Source organism: Perognathus longimembris, chromosome 13 (genome assembly GCF_023159225.1).
Source record: "Perognathus longimembris pacificus isolate PPM17 chromosome 13, ASM2315922v1, whole genome shotgun sequence".
NCBI lineage: Eukaryota > Metazoa > Chordata > Mammalia > Rodentia > Heteromyidae > Perognathus > Perognathus longimembris.
The window spans coordinates 57,382,820-57,407,316 of record NC_063173.1 but is presented as its reverse complement, the minus strand read 5'-3'; the positions used below and the strand labels follow the sequence as shown (position 1 = coordinate 57,407,316).

The window sequence follows — 24,497 nt, the reverse complement described above, 5'->3', positions numbered from 1 at the left end:
ACTCCCCCGGGGCGGTCACTTGCTGCTATCTGGGTCAGTCCCGGAGCAGCTGCTGTGTGGCCGGCGCCGCCTGGGGACCCGGCACCCGCGGCGGGGCGGGGCGGGGGCGGCGCAGGGTCGCTAGGGAACCGAGAAGCTTCGCCACCGGACCCGGAGCTGGGCTCGCAGCTCAGTTCCAAAAGATTTATTGGCGGCCCGGAGGCCCAGGCCAGTGCTCCGTGCCGGGTGTGCAGATGAATTGCGCCACAAGTCCCCGCCAGAGGAAGCTTCCTGTGACCGGAGGGGGGGCGGCTGCCTCCATGGGGGAGTCCCAAAGTGCTGCGGGGCGGACTGGAGTCAGAACTGCCACTCCAAGGAGGGGTGGGGACCCGAGGAGGCACCTGGAAGCGGAGGTCAGGCTGCCGGGGGGCTCAGAGGCACACCCTAAGTTAGCTGGAGTTTCGCTGGGTAGAGGCCAGCCAGTAGGGGAGATGGGAGTCCACTGCCCAGGGGCCTGGACATGGAAGAGAGCCAGGAGGTTTGACAGTAGGAGGAATGCTCAGCTCCGTCCAAGGCAGAGGTCCTCACAAGGGGAAGACCCGACTTTGGTGGCCTTTCTGGGGTATCCCCACCCATCTGTTTGTCTCAGGCTGCAGCAAAAACAAAGAAAAGCAAACACTCCATTGGCAGGAGATAAGCCCAGATAAGACTGCCTTCCTCTGGAGGGAGCAGCCCCAGCGCCAGGAAGCTGGGAGAGGCCTTGAAGAGATGCCAGCCTGCCCCTGCTGCCAGGTCCAGCCTTGCCCTCCTCACTGCAGGGTCTGGTGGAGGGGAGGGGGGTGTCTCTGCCGCTCCTCTGGTCCCGGCCTGGAGCAGCTCCTCCCAGATGGCCGAAGAGTCTGCCACAGAGTCCTCCAAGCCACGCCTGCCTTCAGGGCAGGACACCTTCACTTAGAGGTGACCCAGCACACGCAGATTCCCAGATTCCGTGTGAGGCCTCAGTTTGCTCATCTGTAAAACAGGCACATCATCTCCCTCACAGGGATGAGGGGAACACGGGGTCCTAGTCTGCAGCGCCGGGGACTGTCAGCTTGCTTCCCTTCTCCCGGCGGCCACGGGCAGATCCCCATTCCACCAAATCTCTGAATGCCCTAATACAGCCAATAGCCCGCAAGGCCCACAGGAGCACCAGTGGAAGACTGGGTGCTTGGAAGGGGTCAGGGGAAGCTTCTGGAAGGAGAGCCTAAGCCTCTGCCAAGGATGGCCATGAGCCGGGAAGGGAGGAACAGCCAGAGCCACTGCCCACCCTGGGCAAGAGGCTCAAGGCAGAGTCTGCCGGGGGCCTGGCTGCAATGTCACAGCCATTTCGCACGTGAAGAAACTGAGGCCCCAGAAGGAGCAGCAGAGCCAAGTCCTCTCACCTTGAACCAAACTGCACACACGATCCCTGAAATCCACTTTTATTTATGTAAAAAAAAAAAATCCCAAAAAATGGAGGAAAAAATGGGACCCCACCCCCCCTACACCCCAGAGCGCTTGGTCTGCACCCAGGGCTCTCGGGGAAGCCGGGAGCATGCGCAGCCCAGCACCGACGTCGGGGTTGCAGGACCCAAGCAGGCCCTTCCCTAGACTTGAGGTTAGGAAGGAGGGGCTGGGAACTAGGCAGGCCCCGGAAAGATGAGAGCGGGGAGTCAGCGTGGGGCACTCACCCCGGGTTTAAAAAAATAAAAACTTCTAAAGGTAAAAAGTTTTAAAAAAACGAGAAAGCATTAGTTAGTGTCTTGCGAGCCGCGGCCCCGCGCCCGCCCCGGCCCCGCGGCCACCTCTCGCTCAGCCGGCTCAGAGGTGCGTGTTCTCCTCCTGGCTCTCCGAGTCGGCGCCGGACAGATGCCCGCCGCTCCCTGGCGCATGGCCGTTGCTGGCGCAGGCCACCAGGGACCCGTCCCCCAGGCCTGGCGTCTCGCCCAGCAGGCTCCTGCGGATCTCCTGGGGCAGCCGGGCCCGCTGCTCCTGACACTCCTGGCTCAGCTGAGCTAGCAGCTGCGGGAGGAGCACAGCGTCACCGGGGCAGGGCGGGCCCGGCAGCCCCCCCCCCCCCACGCTCTCCCACCCGCCTTTGGGGCCTCACCTTGGGCTCCTCTTCTGCCAGCTGCTGGAGGACCTGCTGCTGCCCAGCCACCAGGCGGTCATGCCGCTGCTTCTGGGCCTCCTCCAGCTGCAGGGGTGGCAAGAGCTCAGCGGAGGGGGGCCCAGGGCCCGGGGCTCTCACTGGCTACGTACGCGCCAAGCGAGGAAAGGCTCCCCAGGGTCGTGAGGTGACCAGGCCCGAGGACGCCAAAGCCACAGGGCATGGCTGCCCAAAGCTGGCCTCGAAACGTGACACAAGTGCCCGGGGCTGCTGGCCCGGGGGAATGCTCTAGAAGCCCTTTAAGAGTAGCATGGCATCGGGTCAGGCTCAGAGGAGGTGGGTTCTCCTAGGATGAAGGTAGCAGGGGGGGCTGGGGTTCCCACGAGCCTCACTCACCCGGCGGATGGAGTTGACCGACTCGGTGATGTGCCGCCGATTGATTTCTGTCAGCTCCCTGCGGGAACAAGGTGCGGTGGGCTCCGGGCCGCGCGCCTGCCCTGCCTTCCCAGCCCCCAAGTGACTTCAAGCCCCAGCATTCTTACGCCTCCTTCTTATGTTTCTCTCTCGTCTTGGCCTCAGAGATACTATTGTGGCGTTTCCTATCCAGAATCTTCTGCAGCTCTTTCTTCTCCCTGCAGCAGTCGGAAAAGGAGAGGTCAAGGGCGGAACGAGGGGTCCTATCCTGCTGCCCTCTTCCAGCCACCAGGAGCCTCCCCCCCCACCCACACGAGAGCCTCTGCCCACCTCTCGTTCAGCTCCTTCAGTCTTTTGAACTGAGTTGTATGTGCATCCAGGACGATCTCCCTGAGTCGCTGCTGGGCCTGCGCAGCGAGGGAGCGGGTGGGCAAGGAGGCGGATGACGGGCCACCCCGGCGAGCCCTCCCTGGCCGCCCCCGCCCCTCACCTGTCTCAGGTGCTCCAGCCTCCTCTCGGCCTCCACGTCTGCCTGGGCCTCCCTCAGCTCCAGCAAGCTCTGCACCTGCCTGTTCTGGAACTCTCGAAACTGCTTCGCCTCATCTTCTTCCTTCACGTCCTCCCCATCAGCGGCCCCGCCCCTGTGGGAAGAACCTTCTGGGTGATGCTGGGTTCTTGGCAAGGAAGGGCAGTGCAGACAGGCACGTCCCAGCCGGCACCACCCAGAAGGTGAGACATGCAAATCAGCAGGCATTATACAAATCAGGAGGCCGCTAGGGCCGCACCGTTAGCTCCACACCGCACCGGGGCTGGGGCCGGATCTGTTAACTGCTCCAGGTGGAGGATTTCAAAGGAGGCGTCACTCCCACGGAAACCAGGGTGGGGCGGGGTGGGGAGGCGCATCTGCCCTCCTCACGCAGACACGCCCCTCTGTCGTGTGTGCAGCGTCACCCAGCACGGGGACTGCACGCCCCCTCGTCCCCCCCCCCCCCGTGACCTGTCCACACGCACAGCACACGCAGCGAGAGGCGAGGGGCACTCACGGGACGCCGGGCGCGGGCCGGCACCTGCCCTCGGCCCGCGCCTGGGCCAGGCCGTCGAGCAAGCGGCGGGTGAGGGCCACGGCCTTCCGCTGATGCTTCTTGCAGAGCTCCCGCAGGTCGCGCTCCTGCCGACTCCGCAGCTTCACTAGGGACTTGTGGCCCCGGAGCTCTTCCAGAGGGGTGGGAGCCACCTCTGCCGAGCAAGAGCCAAAGGAGGGAGGTGGAGCCGGCCCCGCCCTCCGGGGAGGCCCCGCCCCCGCCGGGCCCCGCCCCCGAGCAGACGATTGGGTGGCGCTGAGCCGCGGCCCCGCCCATCCTGAGGCCCCGCCCCCGCGGGGGCCACACCTGCAGCCCAGAGCAGATGATTGGGTGGCTCCGAGCCACGGTCCCGCCCATCCTGAGGCCCCGCCCCCGCAGGGCCCCACCTGCAGCCCAGAGCAGACGATTGGGTGGCGCCCAGGTACAGCCCCGCCCCTACCTGAAAGGATGCTGGCGATGAGATCGTCCCGCTGCCCTGGAAAGCAGAGCCGCAGTGAGGCCCCCCCACGGAGGACGAGGCGCGGGCCCTCCCCGAGGCCCACCGTGGCCACGCACCCCTTACCTGGGCTGCTGAGGGAGGTGTTGGTGGGCGAGGTTGCAGGACCTGGGGGCCGGCGGGGGCTGCTGTCCAGTGGGCACGGGGTGGGGTTTGAAGAGATCTGGGACCCGGGTTGCTGAGACTGGGACTCCTGGCTTGACTCTGGGCCAGCCTGAGCCTGTGGGGAAGAAAGCACAATATTCTCTCCAGAACTTTCCTCCGATTTTCCAGGGCTCGGATCATCTGATCATCCTTGTCAGTTCACTCAGCCCTCTGGGGGGACTAGACTCCTCTATGACGTGGGCCATTTGGGACCTGCAGGAGAACAAAGAAGTGTAAAAGAAGCACCTCGAAACTATGTGACACCACACTCCCTCACATGTGCTCAGGATCTTCAAGATGGTTCTAGAAAGGCCTGGCACAGTCTCCGAAGTCCTCTCTTGCCCTCCCACCCTGGCCCAGTCTCTCATCCTCCTTGCTGTGTGGCTGTGTGTGCTGTGTGTAAATCAACAAAGGAAGTGACCGCAGAGTGGGCAGTGGCCTCTGCCAGCAGCTCCTGCTAGCCCTAATTGCACTTGTCTCTTTCCTGGCTGCCACAGACCCCATGGGACCGAGTCTGGCTGGATGTGTGGCTACACCTGTTTCTGATCCCTCCCCACAGAAGCCACCACCTCCTTATGGCTCCTGAGCCCCCAAACGTAAAGGTATTCCTGGCCACAAAGTGATTGGGAACCCCGAACCCCACTTAGGGCTAGAGAAGTGCAATCCAGGTCAGCCCTGAACTCTCAGTGCCCAAGGCCTCAAAGTATAGCTCCGTGGTAAAGTACCTGCCTGGCATGTGTGAGGCCTGGGTTTGATCCTCAGCATAAACAAGTTAAGATTTAACGTGAGGGCTGGGAATGTGGCTTAGTACTAGAGTGCTTGCCTAGCATGCATAGAGCCCTGGGTTTGAATCCTCAGTACCAGATAAACAGAAAAGGCCAGAAGTGGGGCTGTGGCTCTAGTGAGTGGTAAGAGTGCTAGCCTTCAGGGAAAAAAAAAAAACAACAAAGATTTAACTTGAAGCCAGTGCCAGTGGCTCCTGCTGGAAATCCTAGCTACTCATGAGGCTGGGTTCTGAGAAGTGTGGCTTGAAGCCAGCCCAGGCAAGAAAATATGTGAGACTTATCTCCAATTAACCAGAAAACTGGAATTGGCACTGTGGCTCAAAGTGGTAGAGTGCTAGCTTTGAGCAAAAGAGCTCAGGGGCAGTGCCCAGGCCCTGAGTTAGAGCCCCATGACTGACCAAAAAAAAAAGAGTTAACTTTGAAGTTCTAGGGTTTGAACTCAGAATCTCACACTGGCTAGGCAGATGTTTGACCATTTGAGCCATGCCCCAAGGCCTTTTGCTTTATTTTTCAAATAGAATCTTGCTTTCCCCCATTCTCAGGCCTGAACCACAATCTTCTTTTTTGCTTTCTGCTGTAGCTGGGATGTCAGGTACAGAACTTCCAAGTCCAACCTTTACAGCTGCAATGGAGACCTCACAAACTTTTTGCTTAAGATGATCTTGAGGGGCTGGGGATATGGCCTAGTGGTGAGAGAGCTTGCCTCGTATACATGAGGCCCTGGGTTCGATTCCCAGCACCACATGTACAGAAAACGGCCAGAAGTGGCGCTGTGGCTCAAGTGGCAGAGTGCTAGCCTTGAGCAAAAAGAAGCCAGGGACAGTGCTCAGGCCCTGAGTTCAAGGCCCAGGACTAGCCAAAAAAAAAAAAAAGATGGTCTTGAACCACTATCTCCTCCCGTAGACTCTAGAGTAGCTAGGATTAACGGCATGAGCCACAGCATCAGCTAAAACATGGGGGAAAGGGGAGGTGCTTTAAAAAAAATTTTTGTTTATGTCATACCAAGGAATCAGCTCAGGACCTCATAAATGCCAGGCAAGTACTCTACCCCTAAACCACATTCCTTGGCCTAATTTTTTTTTTTTTACCAAAAGGCACAATGCTTCTGTGCGTCTGATCATATAAAATAACATTTATTAAAATGAGTTCCAGGAAATAAAAACAAAAGGGTTTTTTGTTTGTTTGTACCAGTCCTGGGGCTTGAACTCAGGGCCTGGGCACTGTCCCTGAGCCTCTTTTGCTCAAGGCTAACACTCTACCACTTGAGCCACAGCGCCACTTCCGGCTTTTTCTGTTAAGTTTATTGGAGATGAGAGTACCATGGACTTCTCTGGCTTCAAACCGTGATCCTCATCTCAGCCTCCTGAGTAGCTAGGATCACAGACACGAGCTAGTGGCACCTGGCTTTTTTCCTCTTTTGGTCTGGTTTGTTCATTTATCTGTCTTTAGGGAGCACAAAAATGGAAGGACAACGGGTGGACGAAGGCAGCAGTGGTGCTCACTGGACACTCTTTTGAAAATGAACTATACCACCTGCGGGTGGGGGGCAGAAGGGAAGAGAATGGGAGGGAGTGAAAGGGTGAAATGTCCCAAGAAACGCACTCATTACCTGACGCACGCAATGGCAACGCCCCTGTGTACACGACCTTTATAACAATAGAAAAGAAAAGAAACCGCACAGCCACAAAGCCAGCGGAAGCCGAGGCCCCGGGTTGGAAGCCAGGCCCCCGGGTGCTGAGTGGCTGACGCGGGCCTTGCCCCAGCGCCCCGGCTCCGCGTGGGAGACGCAGGCTGGACACGGGCTGAGTGCCAGAGCTCACGCTAGCTGGGGGGCCCGGGAGCCGAGCGTTCACTTGGCTTCGCTTTCTGGTGGAATGAGAGCATCCGGGAGGGGGAAAGAGGCCCCCCGGGCAGAGAGGACAAGCGGGAAAGACGTGAAGTTTGGGGATTTACACAAGGGCTGAGCTTGAGGAGAGGAGCCGGGGGCCGGGGCTGGGCAGCCTGGACCCCCCCCAGACCCCCCCAGTCTCCGTCAGCGATGCCCACCCGTCTCAGGGCGCCTTGCCAGGCGGACCGCACGCCCACGGGCTCACCTCGCTCTCGCCGATGAGGGCGGCCAGCTGCTTGGCCCGCTGGTCCATCAGGCTGACGTGCTTGATGGGGTTGATCAGGGCCTCTGCGTAGTCTGGGAGGGCAGAGAGCAGGGGGGCGGGGGGGGGGCTTCAGACAGACCCAGCCCCCTCCCCCCAGCCTTCACTCCATGAAACCCTCCCACCGGCTGCCTGGTCACCATCTTGAATTAGGGCGGCTGGTCTCAGCCTCCCCCAGGCCCCCCCACTCACCCTGGTGGTCGTCGGGGATGTAGTCGGAGGCCTCGGTGTAGATGAGCAGGGCTGGCAGGCAGAGCGGCTGGTTGGCTTCATTTCGCAGGCAGACATAGTGGTACCCTGCGTGGGGAGGGAGGCGAAGTCAGCCGAGCCCAGCCCGGGTTCCAGACCACCACCACCCCCCCCAAAGACGCCATGGCCACGGCCTCACCTGAGCGGACGGCAGAGACGGGCAAGATCCGGTGCCCCACGAATCTGCCGCCTTCCTCAAACGCTGCGATGCGAAGCGAGGCCAGCGTGGGCAGCACCACCTGGGGGCCCGGACGGGGCGGCGTCAGGCGAGGAGCTGCGACCCTGGAGCCGCAGCCTCCAGGGCCCGCGCACCGGCGGGCGGGCCGGTGCCAACCGCGGGCCTCCGAGGGCCCCGGGCAGCCGGCCGACCCCCACCTCACAGCCCCGGGGGACGGCCGGGCACGGGCAGACGGGGCCCTCGGGGGCCGCCGGAGCACAGGTCAGGAGGTCAGCACCGCCTCGGCCACTGAGGGGCTCGGTGCTGGCGGCTGACGCCTCTGCATCCTGGTTACTTGGGAGGCTGGGATCTGAGGATCATGGTTTGAAACCAGCCCATGCAGAAAAGTCTGTAAGGCTCCAATTAGCCAGCAAACAACAACAAGAGAAAGAAAACCTGACGTGGAGCTGTGACTTAAGTGCTAGAGCACCCGCCTTGAGCAAAAAGAAAGCTCCAAGACAGCACTCAGGCCCCGAGTTCAAGCCCCAGGACTAGCACAAAAGAAACGAAGGCACTGTGAATCTGGAAGGTGGTCCTGGGTTCTGGACCAGGTTGTGAGCGGAAGCCTCATCCCCCCCGCCCCCACCGTGGGACCATGGCGGGGGGGGGGGGGGAGCTCGTGCCCAGCAAGCACTTCCTGCCTCGAGGCTGGGACTCCTCGTGGTGGGGAGCAGCAGGAACCCCCACTTTCCCTCCTGTGGCCCCCCCTTCTAAGAAGAGGCAGGAAAGGCAGGGCTGCCCATGGGACACACAGGCCCGCTGCTTCCTGCTCGCCCTCGAGGGGCCCGGCAGCGACCCACCTTGGGGAAGTCGAAGGGCTCCTCGTCCCACACGGGGTTGAACGAGTTCCCCTGGGACGTCCGGGTGCGGTATCTGCGCCGCGTGTCCACTGGGAGACCGAACATATCCACCTCCACGTAGATGCCCACCTTCCTGTCGGACAGGAACTGCCCCGAGATCACCTGGGGGGGCCCGAGGCGCGTGAGGCCGCTGAGTCTCGCCCTCCCCTCAGACGCCCCTGGCCCGTGCCCTCCTGGGCCCCACCTTGACCCGCAGGGCGTTGGCCACAATGCCATCCACGATGACCTCGGTGAAGGGGTCAAAGGACTTGTCAGGCCGCCTCATGAACTCGGGCTTCAGCAGGTACCCGCTTCGCCCGTTGTACTCAAACGCGCCCGCGTTGAGCTGCATGGGCACGTCTGGGGGTGACATCAGAGAGGCAAAGGTCAATCGGGGCCGAGGGAGGTCAGGGGTCAGGTAGGACAGTGCTAGTCAAGTGGTGAGCCAGGAATCACCAGGAGTCGGGTAGAGAGTTCAGGGTCCCATTCGGGGTCGGTGTGGGTCTGGGTTTCGATTTAGGATATGGGGTTACATAGGATCAGCAGAACAGTGCCGGGTAGGGTGGTGCATGCGTACAATCCCAGCGACCGGAGAGGCAGAGGTAAGAAGATCGCGGTCTGGGGCCAGCCTTGGGAAGAAGCAAGAGACACCGAAGGACTTCGGGGGGTGCCTCGGGCTGGCCCGCAAGCTGAGGCTCTGAGCGCGGTCCCCCCCAGCCGTCAAAGCGAGGGCGGGCGGTGGGAAGGCGCGACGGCAGGGCCCCGAGCTCACCCAGGGTTTGGAAGTTGAGGGCAACGAGCTGGCAGCCCACGTTCCAGAAGAGCTGGGGCATGTAGTTGGAGGAGTCCACGCGCGTGCCCTTGGGGTAGATGCGGCTCAGCTGCTGCTTGTTGTATCTGGGGTTGGCGGTCAGGGCCACACGGGTGCCAGTGCGTCCCCTCCCGCCGTGAGCCCAGCCTCCGCCCCTCCACCTCACCAGGCTTGCACACCCGCCCGAGCTCCGGGCCAGGCGCTTCCGCCAATGGCTTCAGTGAACTCCGCACCCCAGAGGCCCTGACGGGGGCCCCCCCCGCCCCGAGTGCCGGGAAAAGATACTCCACAAACTCCAAGGGGCTCTTGGTCAGCTGCTCCATGGCCTTGGTCTCCACGAAGGACGACATCTCGAAGCACTTGTTCCTCTCTGGGGTGGGCAGAAGGGAGGCGTCAGGCCCCGCGGGGCGGCGCAGGGCCGGCACCCGCAGCGCCCGCAGCTGCCCGGCCACACTCACTGCGAGCGGCCTCGAAGGACTTGAACTTGACAGGCTCGATGTAGTTGACAAGAGTTGACATCTCCTCGGTGGCGTTGACCTCACTGCTGGCGGTGCCCTGCGGTCCCCGGAGCAGAGTCAGCCGCCGCCTCCTCCTCCCGCCCTCGGGGCCTGGGCACCTGCTCTTCCTGTGTCTTCTGCTTGGCCTACTCCATCCTCCCTGCCCCGCCCCTCCAGTTCTGCACCCTAACTCACCCCACCCTGACCCACGTCAGGAACATCAACGTATGTTTATTTTTTTTGCTGGTACTGAGGTCTGAACTCGAGATCCTCAAGCTTGCTGGGCGGGTGCTCTACGCATGCCTGTTTCTTGAAGTTTGCTATACACACACACAGCAGACTCTGGGGGGCCGGGGTGACATCTATGCAGTGCCCAGCCCCCTGCCTGACTCCCAGGGGTGCCCAGCAAATCTCCCCTCCAGGAGCCTGCTTGTGGCTCTGACCTCATCTGTGGTTGGCTTTTTGGGGTCTGCCGATTCCTCCTCCTCCTCCTCCTCCTCGTCATCCTCCCGGTCGGCAGGTCCGAGAACGTCAGGGCCCCGGTTCAGGCTCTCCTCCCCTAGGGACTTCTGCGGCTCCAGTCTGGGTTTCTCCAGTCCCATCTCCTCCCCATTGCTCAGGCCCGGGCAGCTGTCAGAGCTGGGGGACCCTAGAAAGGGGGGATCACAGAGGGTCAGGAGCGCACACCAATCCCGAAGAAGCCCCAGGCTTTGGGGAGCCGGGGGCACGGTTAGCACAGTGTGGCTTGGGAGAAGATAGAGATCAGGACTGGACAGCATTGGAGTCGGTGGTAGCTCGGGAGTCACAAGTCAAAGGTGGAACTCTGAGTTCTGCGGAGCAGGGAGGCAGGAGGGGGGCTTGACCACAGGGCACCCTAGCCTTAGCCGCAACATCGGGGTCAATGCTGGCAGGATGGGGTTCAAGGCCAGGGTCGGTCAGAGCCATTCCCAAAAGGGTGAGCAGAGGTCAGTCATGCAAGGGGGACCCCCCGAGGGGCAGGACAAAACTTGGAGGTACCCGTGGATCACGCCTGTCATCCTAGCTACTCAGGAGGCTGAGATCTGAGGACTGCGGTTCAAAGCCAGCCCGGGTAGGAAAGTCCATGAGACTCTTATCCCCGACTAACCAGATGTGGCACTGTGGCTCAAAGGGGTAGAGAGTAAGCCTTGAGCAAAAAGAGCTCAGGGACAGAGCCCCAGCCCTGGGGGACTGGTCAGGCACCTGAGGATCCCCCCCAGAGTGTGGGGTGCGGCTCACTGAGGTCAGAAGTCAGAATCCAGATCCCTGCCCAGGGCGGGGAACAGGGCTCTGGGCATTGGGAAAGCAAGGCCAAGAGGTCAGGAGTTAGATGGAGCCAAGTCCAACTGGGGCTTGGTGATCTGTGTGCCGGGGGTCAGGGGTGAGAGGTCACGCCCGGTGCAAGCTGGCGGCGGGGGAGGGCCGTACCGAGCTGGGGTGAGGAGGGCTCGGTGGCGGCGGAGCCTTCGCTCAGTGCCGAGTTGCTCTGCTCCAGGGGCCGCTTGCGCACGGAGCTGCCGGGGACCCCCGTGCTGGGCCGGTGCCGCTTCTTGTTCTTCACCAGGATGCGGCCCATCAGGTCTTGAGGGCTGGGCAGGGGGACCCCCGGGGCCAGCTGGACAGGAGTGGACAGGTCAGGGGCCGCGGAGGAACCCCACTCCCCCGCGCGGCCCACGCCGGCTCTGAGCCCTCATACCGGGTACTTGTCCAGGGGGTCAATGAGCAACGCGTCCCCAAAGATGGAGCGGCAGTACTCGGCCATCTTGGCCTGCTGCTTCGCCCTGCGGGGGGCCAAGGCTAGAGGTCAGAGGTCACCCAGGAGGGGGCGCCGGGAGGGCTGGGTCGGCGGGGGGGGCCCCCCTGCCGGCGCGGAGGTCTCTGGGTGGACGGGGCCCACTCACGAGTCCACGTGGTTCTCGAAGGAGAGGATGACGGGGTAGGGCGAGGTCTTGAAGGCGGTCTCGGCGATGGCCTCCAGCACGTCGCGCAGGGGCACCTCGGTGGTCATGGTGAAGCCGTGGGTGATGAAGGGCTCCTCTTCGGGGGGCCGCCCCTTCCACACGTCCAGCTCCACGCAGCGGCAGCCCCACAGCAGCGCCTGGCGGTACATCTCCACCGACGAGGTCCCCGCCAGCTGCCCGGCTGCAGGCACGCCCACAATGTCCCACCAGCCCGGCTGGGGGGTCCGGGCCAAGCCGGGGGACACACGGGCCCCGCCCTCCCCCCCCCAGCCACCACTCCTCTCGCTGTGCGCCTCCACTGTCTCCCCCCCCCCACCCCCAGAACCCCGGGAGCAGGGCCACCCGGTGTCCACCCGAGACGGCGCTCCGGCAGGAATCTGCCAGTACTCGTAGCCAGGTCCCTTCCTCTTCTGGGGTTCATCTTCTCTCAAGTGAACAGCCCCCCCCACTTCCCCGCCAGCCTGGATGGAAGGTGTCCTTCCGACCCCTCCATGGCTGCCACCTCCCTGTCTCCCCCTGAGCCCCCGCTCTACCCTGAAACAGCTTCGCTACCCCATGCCTGGGGTCTGAGCCCCCCCCCCCCCACCGCCAGTCTACTCCCCACAGAGCACACGGCATCCTTCTAGAAGACACCAGGTCACATGCCTTCCCTTCCCTGATTCCAAAATGCTCTCCTCCTCGGAGGAAGTCCACAGGGCTTCCTGTCCCTGTCTCCCTCTCTACCTAAGCCTCTCAGGCACCTGCCCCAGCCCCAGCCCTACTTGCCCCCCCGCCTCTTTATTATTTCTTTTCTTTTTTCTGTGCTGAGGATCAAAGCCAGGGCCGCGCTCCTGCCAGGCATGTGTGGTACCACCGCGCTACTCCCCCGACCCTTTCTGCTTTCTTTTCCCCCACACCTCCAGTTCCAGCTGTCTGCTGGCTAAGTGAAGACGAGTCTCGCAGATGTGTCTGCCGGGGCTGGCTCTGAACCACAACCCCCAGATCTCAGCCTCCTGAGGGGCTAGGATTACAGGTGCGAGCCACCTCTCTCCGCCTCCTAAAACCACAATCCACCCCTGCCCAGACGTCCAGGACGCCAACCAGGACAGCCGCGTACCCCGTCCCGAGGCACTGTCCACAGAGGTACACGCTCCCCCGACAGCTACTCCCCAACGCTGGCCGATGAATGAAAAAAAAGCGAGCCCCCCGGAGGAGGTGGTGCAGAGACCCCAGGGCTGAGCAGGGTGAGGGCGCGCGGCCCAGGCTCACCGGTGAGATAGGTGTTGTGGGAGGAGTTGATGAAGTAGGAGCTCAGCGGCTGCGTCATGTCCATGCTCAGATCCAAGGCCTCCAGTGGCAAGATGCCGTTCTCCTCCCCACCCAGGTAGCGGCTGAAGCCCTCCATGGACATCTGGTCTGCGGTGGGGGCGGGGAGAGGTCAGCGGGGGGTGGGGGGGGCCCTTCCCGCCCACCCCGTCCCCGGGCCCGCCCCCACCGCTCACCGCGCTCCAGGAACTGCTGGTTGGGCTCATACTTCTCGATGAGCAGCCGGGCCTGTGAGGGCCGCAGGGGTGGGTACAGAACCTCATTCAGCCTCGGGTCCCTCTGCTTCTGGTTGATGAAGTCCATGAGCTGCTCCAGCGTCAGGTACGGCTTGCCCTTGGCCCCTCTGCGGGAGGGCCGGAGGCCACGTCAGGCCACGCCCAGGCCCCGGGCCACGCCCCGGAGAGGAAGGCCTGTGCCAGGGTCCTCCACAGATGGCACTCCGGTCAAGGCACCGCCCCCTCCGGACCCCCATTTCACTAGCTGCCTCCTGGCCACCCGGTATTAGAGCGGCAGACAGGCGCGCGCAGGCTTTAGCTTTGGAAACGGCTAAACACTCAGCTTATCGCCTACCCTGGGCTCTGAGACCCCCGGGGCCAACCTCCCCTCCAGCCCTAGCTGCCGAGGGCCCCGGGAAGTCCCACAATGCCCCTGGGCCCTGGCGTTCTCCTGGGCAGGAGGGCTGATTAAACCGCCCCTGGCAAAGAGGGCACAGGGCTGCGCGTCCCCAAGCCGAGCGGCCCACAGCTCTGAGGGGGGGGCCCAGGCGGGTCCCCTCCGTCCCCATCAGCGCTCGGGGGACCTGCGGCCAGCACCCCTTCTTGCGGAGGTAGAGGCTGACTCCGGGGGGCCGGGCAGGGGGCCGCCTCACATCTCCAGCAGGATCTTGTCAATGTCCGGCCGCAGACACAGCTTGTTCAGGAACCGCTCGAAGATTTCCAGGGAAAACTCGTCCGGCCGGATGGACTCACTCTGGGGGTGAGAAGCGCGGAGCGAGTGAACCCAGGGGCGGCCAGACCCAGAGGCATCGGGACCCACGGGGCCACCCTGCCGGTCCCTGTCCGTCCCCGCCCCGTCCCCGCCCCGCACACCCGGTTGAAGTTGAGGCCGCAAGATTCCAACGCCGTCTCCACCCGCTTCTTGTCCGCTGAGAACATCTTCAGGATGCTGAGGTAGGTGGGAGGGGTCAGGGTCAGTGGAGGGTCAAAGGTCAGGGTAGAAGAGGAGGTGCTAAGGGCAAAGAGGTGCTCACTTCTTGACCGGAATTCGCCCGTCCTGGTTCACCTGCAGCTTTAGTTTTGTGTATCTGGGGAGGCAGATGTGGGGGTCACCCAGGGGGTAGGACCCCCGGAATCCCCACCACCCCCGCCGTAGGGCAGCCGGAAGCTCACGCTTTACGCAGGAAGGTATTCCGAGAGGCGTTCTGAGCCAGGATGTTCATAGCCAGCTTAAACAGCTCCTCAGACCAGACCTGGGGATCCAGCACAGGGGGAGGGGGGTTGTAAGGGAGGACGGGGTGGGGGGGAGGGAGGGGTGCACCAGGCACAGCCCACGCCCAGAACCAGGTCTAGGCCTGGAAGGCGGCGTCAGCCAGTGAGGCGGCCACGGGCCGGGTCCAGCCCACCTTCACCGTGTCATCCTGCACAGCCATGAAGTTCAGGAACGTGGTGTTCACCGGGTCTGGCCCAGCCACCACCGTCATCAGCTTCTCCTCCAGCCGGGCATCTGGGCCCCCAAAGCCTAGCACTTCCCGAATCTTGGGGTCCTGGGTAGTGAGAGCGAGGATGAGGAGGGGTGTCCCCCCCCCGCCACCGCCTTGTTCCCCCAGTACCAGGTCCCCGGGCTCACCTTGGGCAGGCGGGCATAGCGGCCCGTGCGAGTGTCCCTGATTGAACTGATGTCCAGTGTGTCCACCTCCTGGGGAACACAGAAGCCAAGACGAGGGGTTCTGGGAAGCTGCAGGTGGAGAGCGCCGGTCCCCAGGCTCTCCGGCCGAGCTGGGGAGTGGCCAGCCCCTGGCTGTGGCCCCAGACTCAGCCCCCACCCACAGCACTTCCTGTCTGGGGAGCCTGGGAGAGGCCCGGCCAGCAGCAGGAGGGAGGGCTGGGCAAGGGTCTCCAGCAGGGGCCCAGGATTAAGCACGGGGCACCGGCAACCCCTCTCACCATATTGGGTCCTGTCCAGTACAAAAAAAAGCCATTGGGGTCCACACGCAGGGTCACCAGGTTTCGACTGGAGGCCTCCTGGGGACAGCACAGGACAACAGGGCTCAGGAGGAGAAGGCTTGGCGAGGCAGCCTGGGCCCCTGGACCCCCTCTCATGATCCATCAATGAGCCAGAAGGAAATCTCACCCGGCCTGCAGATCCTCCTCAGGGCAAGGCCTCCTCCGTCCTCAGGGTGACCTTCAGTGTCCCCGCCCCGAGGCCCCTCCCAGCCTCACCTCCCCGGCCCTAAGATTCGGTCACATGGGCCACTGGCCACCTTTTCCCCAGCTCCCTGCCTGGCCACCCTCATTACCACCGATGGCCCCTGGGGCCTCCCGCCCCCCCCGTAATGCTTGCTACACAGGACGCTGAGGCCGGAGGATCGCTGTTCAAAGCCAGCCAGGGCAGGAAAGTCTGTGAGACTCCAATCTCCAAACAACCACCAAAAAAGCCAGAAGTGGAGCAGAGGCTCAAGCAGTAGAGTGCTAGCTGGGGGCAAAACAAACCCAAGGAAGGTGCCCCAGACCCAGAGTTCAAGGCCCAGGACTTGCGTAGACAGACCAAATTAAATAAAGAAGTAAATTCCTTTTTCACCTGTGGATTCAGCTGCCGGCTGGGGGTCCCCCACCCCCTACTCCCATCTCAGTCCCCCCCCGCCCCCAGCCAGCAGGCACGGTTATCCTATGGAATGTCTGTAAGATGAAAGAGGGTCTGGCAGTCTCCCCTATAGTCCTGCACCCCTGGGAACCTGATGATGACAGACCAGTCACCCCCAATCTGCCTCAAAGTGCATCAACCACCAGCCCTGCACCTCAGGGGGCACCTCACAGTCTCCAGTCCTAACGGCATCTTACAGAGGCCAGGGGACCCCAGGAGGACTGGGCAATACGCACCTCTCCCCCTTCTCTCCCCTGTGACCTGTGGCAGCTGGACGGGGAAGTGACGGCCCATTGGACCATCGTTTTCCGAGGAGGGCTCGCTCCCAAAGCCACACAGCCCCCCCCCACCCCGTGACTCAGGACCAACAGGCCAAGGGGGTGTCACTAGGACAGAGACTCAGCGGGGACTGGGGTGGCCAAGTGGCCAGGAACATATCCTTCCAGCCAGAAGAGGGGCCCACCTCAGGCGAGAGGCCATTCAACACAGGAAGGTTTCTGTTCCCAGGGCTCCGCCCTGTGCACGAACCACACTGGGAGGTGTGTTCTGTTGTCACTCCCATTTCACACATGAGGAAACTGAGGCAAAAAGTGACCTGTGGCTGGCCAGAGGTCAAAAAGAGGAGCCAGAGCCAGAGCCAGGCATGGCCAGAGCCAGAGCCACGCCAGTGATCCTAACAGTCAGGCGGCTGAAGCACAAAGATTGAAAGTTTGAGGCCACAAAGCAAGGCCTTCTTTCAAACAACAACAACAACAATGGGGGCTGGGAATGTGGCCTAGCGGTAGAGGGCGTGCCTAGCATGCATGAAGCCCTGCGATCGATTCCTCAGCACCACATACACAGAAAAAGCCGGAAGGGGCGCTGTGGCTCAGGGGGTAGAGTGCTAGCCTTGAGCAAAAAGAAGCCAGGGACAGTGCTCAGGCCCTGAGTCCAAGGCCCAGGAGTGGCAAAAAAAACAAAACAAAACAAACAACAACAAAAAGGGAGAGAGCCAGGATTTGTAGACAGTACAGGCCCAGGGTCCTGCCATCTGCGCAGCCGGGAGGAGCCAATGCCCCACAAGCCGGGAGTCCAGCTCCTGGCCCCAGCCACCACCTCAACAGTGGGGCCTGGGCTAAGAACCCACATTCCAGACCTCAGTTTCCTCTTCTAGAGAATGGGGTTTACACCAGCCCCGCCCATGGCAGGCTTTGCTTACAAAAGAAGGCAAGTGATCTGAGGACGGAGGAGATGGGAGGCCCCCAAACAAACGTTTTGCTGGGGATGCATAATCCTCCCTCAGGGAGCCCCAACTCCTCTGGGGATTCCCAACCCTGTCCTGGCACTTGGTGAGGGCCCCCAGTAATGCGATGGGGGGGGCAATTCTATGGGTGCTGTCCCCAGGGCCTCCATGGGCCTCTGTCCCCAGGGGTCTGACCACCGAAGGCCCTTGCTCTCCTAGTCCCAAGCACCCCCACCCCACCCCCAGGGCCCTCTCCTGGTTCCCACTTCCTTATTTGGGTTTATCACACTGGAAAGAAAAGGAGAAACTTTTCCCTTCAGGCTGGCCTAAAAGAGAAACGGGGGGGGGGGGCTCCCCAGCACCCAGGATTCCCAGGCGCCCCCAGGCCCGCACACCTGCCGCTCAGGCCACGCCCCCAGCCCCTCCCTCCAGCTCCCACGCCTGCCCCACCCAGCCGGAAAGGAACCCAGCGTCTTCCCGGCCTGGGGCCTGACTGGGAAGGAACAGCCAGGCAGCTCCAGCCGCCCGGCCGGCCGGGTGGAGACCCAGGGGAGGAGGGGCCCCAGGGGGGCAGGGGAGGAGACTGTACGAGAACGTGGGTGGGGCCCAGGGTCAGGATGGGGAGCCGCAGGTGGGCAACGGGGCATCTGGAAGCTCAGAGGGCCGGGCAGGTAGATTTATTGGGGTTCCAAGTCCTGAAGCTAAGGAGTGGGGAGCAAAGTTCCCTGAGATAGAGGAACTTGGGGGGCAAAGTCTCCGCTAGGGGGTGACCCGGGCTCCCACCTGAGTCGGAAGCAGGGTGGCCGGAGAGGAGTGATGAATGGGAGAGGGCGGGGAAGGCCACGGCAGCGGGAGAAGGGGGCCCCCCCGGGGCTGCCGCCCGGGACGGGGGGGACCCCGAGCCGGCCGGGGAGTCCGGCGCCCCACGAGGGTCAGCGGGCCGGGCCGGGATCGATCGGGGAATCTGAACTGGTCTGGCAGGGAGGGGTGGGTGAGGGCGTTGAGGGGGGGACGGGATTTATTGGGGTTCAAAGTCTGGCGCCGAGGAGTGGGGAACCCAATTCACCGCCGCCGAGGGCCGGGGCTGGGGGAGGACCGAGTCTTTCCTACCGGGACGACCGGGGACAAGTTTCCGGGGCGCCCCTGAGGAGCGCCGGGGGCGGGGGGGGCCGCCGCGGCGAGCCGAGGCCGGGGCGGGGGTCCCGGGCCCCGCCGGACTCACCTCGTCCCATTTGATGAACTTACTCCCGCGCCGCAGGGTCTCCACCACGGTGGGCGGCTCCAGCTGCAGCGCGTGGACGCCGGGCCTGGCGCCCGCCATGGCCGGGCCACGCGCGGCCCGGGCGGCCTCGGAGCCCCGACGGGGACGGACGGCGCCGCAGCTGCCCCCGCGCGGCCCGCTCCGGCCCCGCGGCGTCAGCGCCCGCGCGCCCGCCCGCTCGCCCGCCCGCCCGTGTCCGGGACCGACCGGAGGCTCGGAGCCCGGCCCCGCCCCGCCCCGCCCCGCCCCGCCGGCGGCCCCGCCCCCGCCCCGCGCCGCCCCCGCGGCGGCGCCCCCTGGCGGCCGGGGCGGGCGCTGCAGCCGGAGCGGGCGGCCCCCCCCCGGCGCGGACCCGGGCTGCAGGCCGACGGGCCCAGCCCTTTGCAGAGGGCTGAGTGCAGAGGGCGGAGGTCGCGGTGGAGGGCAGGGCGCCCCGGTGCGACTGCCCGGCTCCACACCCAGTCCTCCCCGCACCCCCTCTGCCTCCTCGGGCTGCAGCTGGGTCCTCCCGCCCGTGGAGCACTTAGCCAGCTAATGGGCCTCCCTCCCGCAGCCTGGCCGCCCTCCGCCTCCCTCCCCAGCCCGGGGATGCCGGGGCACCTGCCACCCCCTTTGAAGACCCGCACATCCCCGCCTTCCAGCGCCAGCCCTCCTTCTTGTGCCTGTGGCCCGGTGACCACGTCCTTCCTGTCCCTCTGAGCCTCCTGGTTGCAAACTGCGAGGTGCAGGCTGGTCGTTTGCCCAGGGAGGCCGGAGGGCCTCGTGGGTGTCCTCGGAGGAGGGGCTGGGCAGCGCCTGGCCCACAGCAGGTGCCCTGGAATCTTCATTCCGGAGACAGACAGGCAGGGAGGAGGGGAGGAGGAAAGGCGTGTGGGCATTGGGACGGGGTGGGGGCTGCAGCCCCTCCCGCAGGGCTTGGCTGGGGGGGCTCCTGCCTGGGGGCCCCTGTGGGAGCCCCCCCAATACAGAGGCGGCGGCAGCAGCAGGTTTAAAGTAGAACTCATCCAGAGGGGCCAGCCAAGTCACCTAGAAACCCAGAAAGAGTTGGAGCTGGTTCTGGGGGAGGAGGGGGTCAGCCTAGGAGAGCTGCCCTAGAGGTCTGTATGCCCCAGGCTCTCTGGCCTCAGGGGGAGCCATGCCTGGCACCGGGCCTTCCTCCTGATCCCCAGATGTGGACTGACAACTGAGAGAAACTCCTTGACTTTGCCTGTGGCCTTTGCCTGGCCCTGTCCACTGGAGGCCCAGAGAAAGGAAGGGACTTGCCCAAGGTCACACAGCTTCCTGCAAGGATCTTGACCCTCTTTCTGACTTCCTGCCTCCGGTTCCTTGCACATATTTCTTCCCTCACACTAGGGCCTCAAATAGCGACCCCCCCCCCCTCAGGGAGCCAGGGACCACTCAACCTCGTGGGGAAAATGGAACCATGTAGGATACAGGTTGGCCTCTGCTCCTAGGATTCCAATGCAGCTTTTCTTGAGCAGCAGAATCCAATGGGGCCGGGCCTCAATCACTAGGGGCTCTCAGAGGATGAAATCAGCCCTTGGATGGGTGGTGGCTCTCCAGGCATGGTGACTCAAAAGCCATGGAGGCATCAGGGAAGAAGGAAGGAAGGAAGGGAAGGGGTCAGCTCCGGAGCAGAGGACCTGAGGGCTGGGGTTGAGGCAAGCAGGCCTGAATCTTGGACCCTAGGCCTTAGGCTAGAGGCCTTTGCAGACACAGCAGGCCAACAGCTCCTTGGAAAACAGGATGGGAGCTGATTGCTAGGCCAGGGCCTCTTCTCCCCACCCCCTCCCCAGCCTGAGTCTCCTGGGGGCAGCCCAGCCCCCCCCCCCCACCCCCCATTAGAGGCCTCTTTCCTCCTGGACACGTTCTTCGCCCTGGTAATGGTAATGGGGTTTCTCGGCAAGCAAGCAGTAATGGTGGAAGGAAGGCAGTTCTTCCGGCCTCTACCCTCGATTAAGGGAGCAGCTTAGGCCCACGGGACCCTCCCCAGGGCCCCTGCTTCAGGGAGCCGCTGCAGGCGGCCTTAGCTTCACGCTGGTGGGAGGGGGCCTCGGAAGGGAGGGGTGGGGTGGGGCGCGCAGGCCACAGCCCGAAGCTGGGAGGATGAGGAAGCAGCCCCAGGAGCACTCAGAGACCAGCAGTCACTGGGATTGAGGCGCCAGAGCACGCTGGGCCCCCAGCCACCGAGAGGTCAGGATGATCGGCCTCCTGGAAGAGGCTCCGGGCAGATGAGGGAACTTGCCCACTCACTCTGCTCAGTGGACAGAGTCAGGATTCGAACCCAAACCCTCTACTCCAAGGCCAGAGTGCTGTGTCAGGCAGCCTTGCCTCCAAGAACACTGCGGGCCGGCACCCAGAGAGCCTCCTTCCACGCGGGCTTGCGGTCGGTGCTGGGAAGTGGAGTTCTTCCAGGCCGTGGGCCCCGTTCTGCAGTGGCTGTCAGATATTACAGGACATTGCAACGGCAGAGCATCCCCAAGACTAAAATGCAGAGCTGCCCTGTCCCGGTGGGTGGGCTGAAGCAGAGCAGTGGGGAAATGGGCCCCATCAAGCCAGGCTCGGAGCAGGAGCCGGGCTGTGCACGGGGACGGCCTGCCTGCTAGGGGTAAGGCTCAGCCCTTTGGCTCCTGCAGACTCAGGAAAGGAAAACTGAGAGTAAGGCCAGAGGGTGGCTGGTCTAGGAGGAAAGGGGCTTCGGCTCACTCTGCATTGACCTCTGGAACCCCCCCCCCGCCCCAGCCCCCCCCCAGCAAGAAGCCCACCTGACACTCCCCCCCACCCCATTCACCGCCTGTGCCTTTTCAGTTGATGCTCTCCAGTGACAGAGTGAAGGAGGAACTTCAAGTTCTGGCTTCCAGTTTAGCTAAAACAATACCTGTTTGGCCCTAGCCAATCCCTACTTTCCTCTAAGCCCCATTTGCCCCTCCAGTTTCTCTCTTCAGCATCCAGAGGCAAAGCAGGGGCCAGGACTAACTGCTTCTCGGAGCCAAAGCCCGTTTGGGGTTGTGAGAGGCGAGTCTGCCAGCCAGAGAAACAGCCCGGCTAGGGCTGCACAACATTGTCCGGTGGGGGGGGAAGGGGGGGAAGAAGCAGAGACCCTGCCTGCAGGAGTAGAGGTGAGCCAGGCAGAGTCTCAAAGTCTCAGCTCCCCTTTGAGCCCTGTGGCTTAACCTCCGTGGTGTTGTAACCGAACTCTCTATGAATCTCCCTCCACCTTCTGAGGGAGCCATTCATTCGCTCGTTCTTTCACTCAGTCACGGGGCGGGGGGGGGGGGGGGGCTTGAGCTATGGGTCTGACAGCTCGGGGTTCTGCAGGAGCCAGGCGATTTCTTAATGCATGTGGATTTGAGGCGGCCGAGGCTGACCTGGGAATTTGGGTCTGCACAAGTCTGGGGCCTAGAAGCTCTCGGTCTAGAATTGGGTGGGAGACAATAAGGTAATAAACGAGACAATGTAAAGGTGCACAACATCAGAGGATGGACTGGAATACATGGCCCCCTTAAGAGAGGTGTGCAGGGCAGATCATCTTTGGGGGAGGAGCTGAGGCGACGTGGAGGGAGCCCAACTGACCCAGCGAGTGTGCTTGTCAGGCTGTGCCTTACCCTAAGTGACTTTTTGATAAAACAGCAGCTTACTCCATTTTGCGTGTGAATGCTGAGGCAGAATGACTCTACATCTTGTTTATGCAAGTAAACAACCACCATCTGTCCAGCACAAGGCAAGAGGCAGAGACCAATAAATAACTTATTTATGCAAATAGGAGACTACTTATAAACTTATCAAATTAAATCAAGAACACGGAGCCGGGAATATGGCCCAGTGGTAGAGTGCTTGCCTAGCATGCATGAAGCCCTCGGTTTGATTCCTCAGCACCACGTGTATAGAAAAAGCCAGAAGTGGTGCTGTGGCTCAAGTGGTAGAGTGCTAGCCTTGAGCAAAAGGAAGCCAGGGACAGTGCTCAGGCCCTGAGCTCAAACCCCAGGACTGGCAAAAAAAAAAAAAAAAAGAAATCTGGAGCACATGGACACTTGGGTGTATTAAAACCATGTCAGATGCCAGGAGGCCCTGGTGGCTAATGCTTGTAACCCTAGCTACACACGAGGCTGAGATCTGAGCAAGGTTCAAAACTAGCCCAAGAAGAAAGTCCTGGGACTCTTATCTCCAATTAACCACCAAAAAGGCCACAAGTGTAGGTGTGGCTCAAATGGTAGAGCACAAGCCTTGAGCAGAAAACAGCTCTATGGCCCTGGCTTTGAGCCCCATACCGGCATGATAAAAAGAAAAATACTGGAAAAACCAGAGATATGAACTTAGCAATCATACCATATGCGGGCACCTCACCTGGGTCACAGAAATGAAGGAGCATCTGGTAACTGGGACATGGCAGACCCACAGACCCACTTTCTTACCCATCATGAGCCCCCTCGAGGAAGCTTGCCACAGCCAAGCACCTCTGTTCAAGTGCCTGGACTCCAGACTGCTTTGGGGCTGGGGATATGGCCTAGTGGCCAGAGTGCTTGCCTCTTCATATACATGAAGCCCTGGGTTCGATTCCCCAGCACCGTATATACAGAAAACGGCCAGAAGTGGCGCTGTGGCTCAAGTGGCAGAGTGCTAGCCTTGAGCAAAAAGAAGCCAGGGACAGTGCCCAGGCCCTGAGTTCAAGGACCAGGACTGGCAAAAACAAAACAGACTGCTTTGAACTGACACTCACTCAGAATTGTCACCCAGACCTTCATGTGGCGGGCCTCGGCAATGACCCTTCTTACCTGGCTCCCTCGAGAGTCTTTTTCGTGTATTTATAGCAGCTTTCTGCCCCTGCCTGCCTTGGGCCCGACCCCTGGCCCCTGGAGCCCGTGCAGCTCGTGGGGAGCCATACTGTAACCTGTCGGTGTCCCGACACTTGGTAACTCAGATCAGGAGGGAGACCCTGGGGTGGCCAGCGGTGCCGAGCCCCCGGTGGATCGCAGCCCGTGGGGGCGACGGGCGCTGGTGAGTTTATTGTGATTTCGATGGATTGCGACCCACCCGGGAGGGCGCGTCCCGTCGGGCCTGCGCGGGGCGGACGGCCGCTCGCTCGGGCTCCGGGGCTCTGATTACCTGGACGGTCGCGGACCCGGGCTTCCCCGCCTCCGGCCGGAGTTTCCTCCTCCGCACGGGGTCGGGCGGCCGGCGGCGAGGGCTGCGCCCAGCCCAGCCCAGCCCAGCCCGGAGCTCGCGCTCCGCGGCTCGAGGGCGCCGGGCGGCCCGGACTACGTCTCCCACAATCCCCGCGCCGCCGCCATGTCGGCCGGCGGGCGGTGGCGGGCGCGGGTCGGGCCCCGGGAGCCCCGGGAGTTCCGGGGCTCGCTCCGCGCGCCCCCACAGGCGCGTCCTCCCGGGGCTTCGCGTCCCCCCACGCCCGCCCGCCTCCCCACGCCTGGAGCCCGCTCCCGGTGCCGGGCAGCGCGGGGAAGCACGCGCGCCCCGGGCTGGCCACCAGGTCGGGGGACCCAGACGTTAGGGTTCCCCCGCGTCTCCTCAGCCGGCCCCCGCTCGGCCCCCCGCGCCCGCTCCGCCCCACGCCGTCCCGGGGAGGACCGGGGAGGCCTGGGTCCCGGCGGGACGCGCACACCCCGGAGCGGGGCGCCCGGGACAGCCGGGCCCGGGCCCCGGAGGCGAAGCCGGGGTGGCGGGGTGCGGCCCGGCGGACCCCGCGCCTCTCCCCGGGCCCGGGGGCGGGGCGGCGGCGGGGGGCGCGCGGAGGGGCTGGCCCTTTAAGGGGGTGTGGTCGGGGGGCGGGGTCGAAAGCGAGACAGAGAAAGCGGCCTCGGCGGCGGCGGCGGCGGCGGCGGCGGCGGCGGCGGCTCGGGCGGCGGCCGCGGGGGACAAAGGGCGGGCGGATCGGGGAGGGGGCGGGGCGCGGCCAGGCCAGGCCCGGGGGCTCCGCAGGCTGCAGCTGCCCCCGGGCGCCCCCGCCGCCGCCCGAGCCGCGGAGCCGCACGCTGCGGAGCTCCCGCGCTTGCCGGAGCGAGCGAGCGGGCGAGCGAGCGAGCGAGCGGGCGAGCGGGGCCCCCGGGCGGGCGGCCCGGACGGAG

The 24,497-nt window shown here is 63.4% G+C and overlaps 1 protein-coding gene across 2 annotated transcripts; it reads right to left on the bottom strand.

Annotated features, from left to right (window-relative positions):
• Positions 1 to 411: 411 nt before the first annotated feature.
• Plcb3 (phospholipase C beta 3) lies at positions 412 to 18,594 on the bottom strand. Of its 2 annotated transcripts, none has more exons than XM_048361522.1 (32): positions 18,379 to 18,594; positions 15,238 to 15,315; positions 14,921 to 14,989; positions 14,697 to 14,837; positions 14,464 to 14,543; positions 14,325 to 14,378; positions 14,164 to 14,239; positions 13,944 to 14,044; positions 13,252 to 13,418; positions 13,019 to 13,165; positions 11,711 to 11,951; positions 11,506 to 11,590; positions 11,238 to 11,424; positions 10,235 to 10,440; positions 9,753 to 9,849; positions 9,580 to 9,664; positions 9,256 to 9,380; positions 8,689 to 8,843; positions 8,445 to 8,606; positions 7,567 to 7,666; positions 7,371 to 7,475; positions 7,122 to 7,213; positions 4,166 to 4,319; positions 4,043 to 4,078; positions 3,565 to 3,757; positions 3,012 to 3,162; positions 2,852 to 2,928; positions 2,650 to 2,739; positions 2,504 to 2,561; positions 2,108 to 2,194; positions 1,803 to 2,019; positions 412 to 990 (listed from the first exon to the last, which is right to left on the bottom strand). In XM_048361522.1, the coding sequence occupies exons 1-31, from the start codon at positions 18,475 to 18,477 to the stop codon at positions 1,819 to 1,821; spliced, it is 3,699 nt and encodes a 1,232-aa protein (XP_048217479.1). In that variant the 5' UTR covers positions 18,478 to 18,594; the 3' UTR covers positions 412 to 990; positions 1,803 to 1,818. The 2 variants fall into 2 exon arrangements, with proteins under 2 accessions (XP_048217479.1, XP_048217480.1); XM_048361523.1 differs by having other exon boundaries at positions 15,238 to 15,248; positions 18,379 to 18,436.
• Positions 18,595 to 24,497: the final 5,903 nt, after the last annotated feature.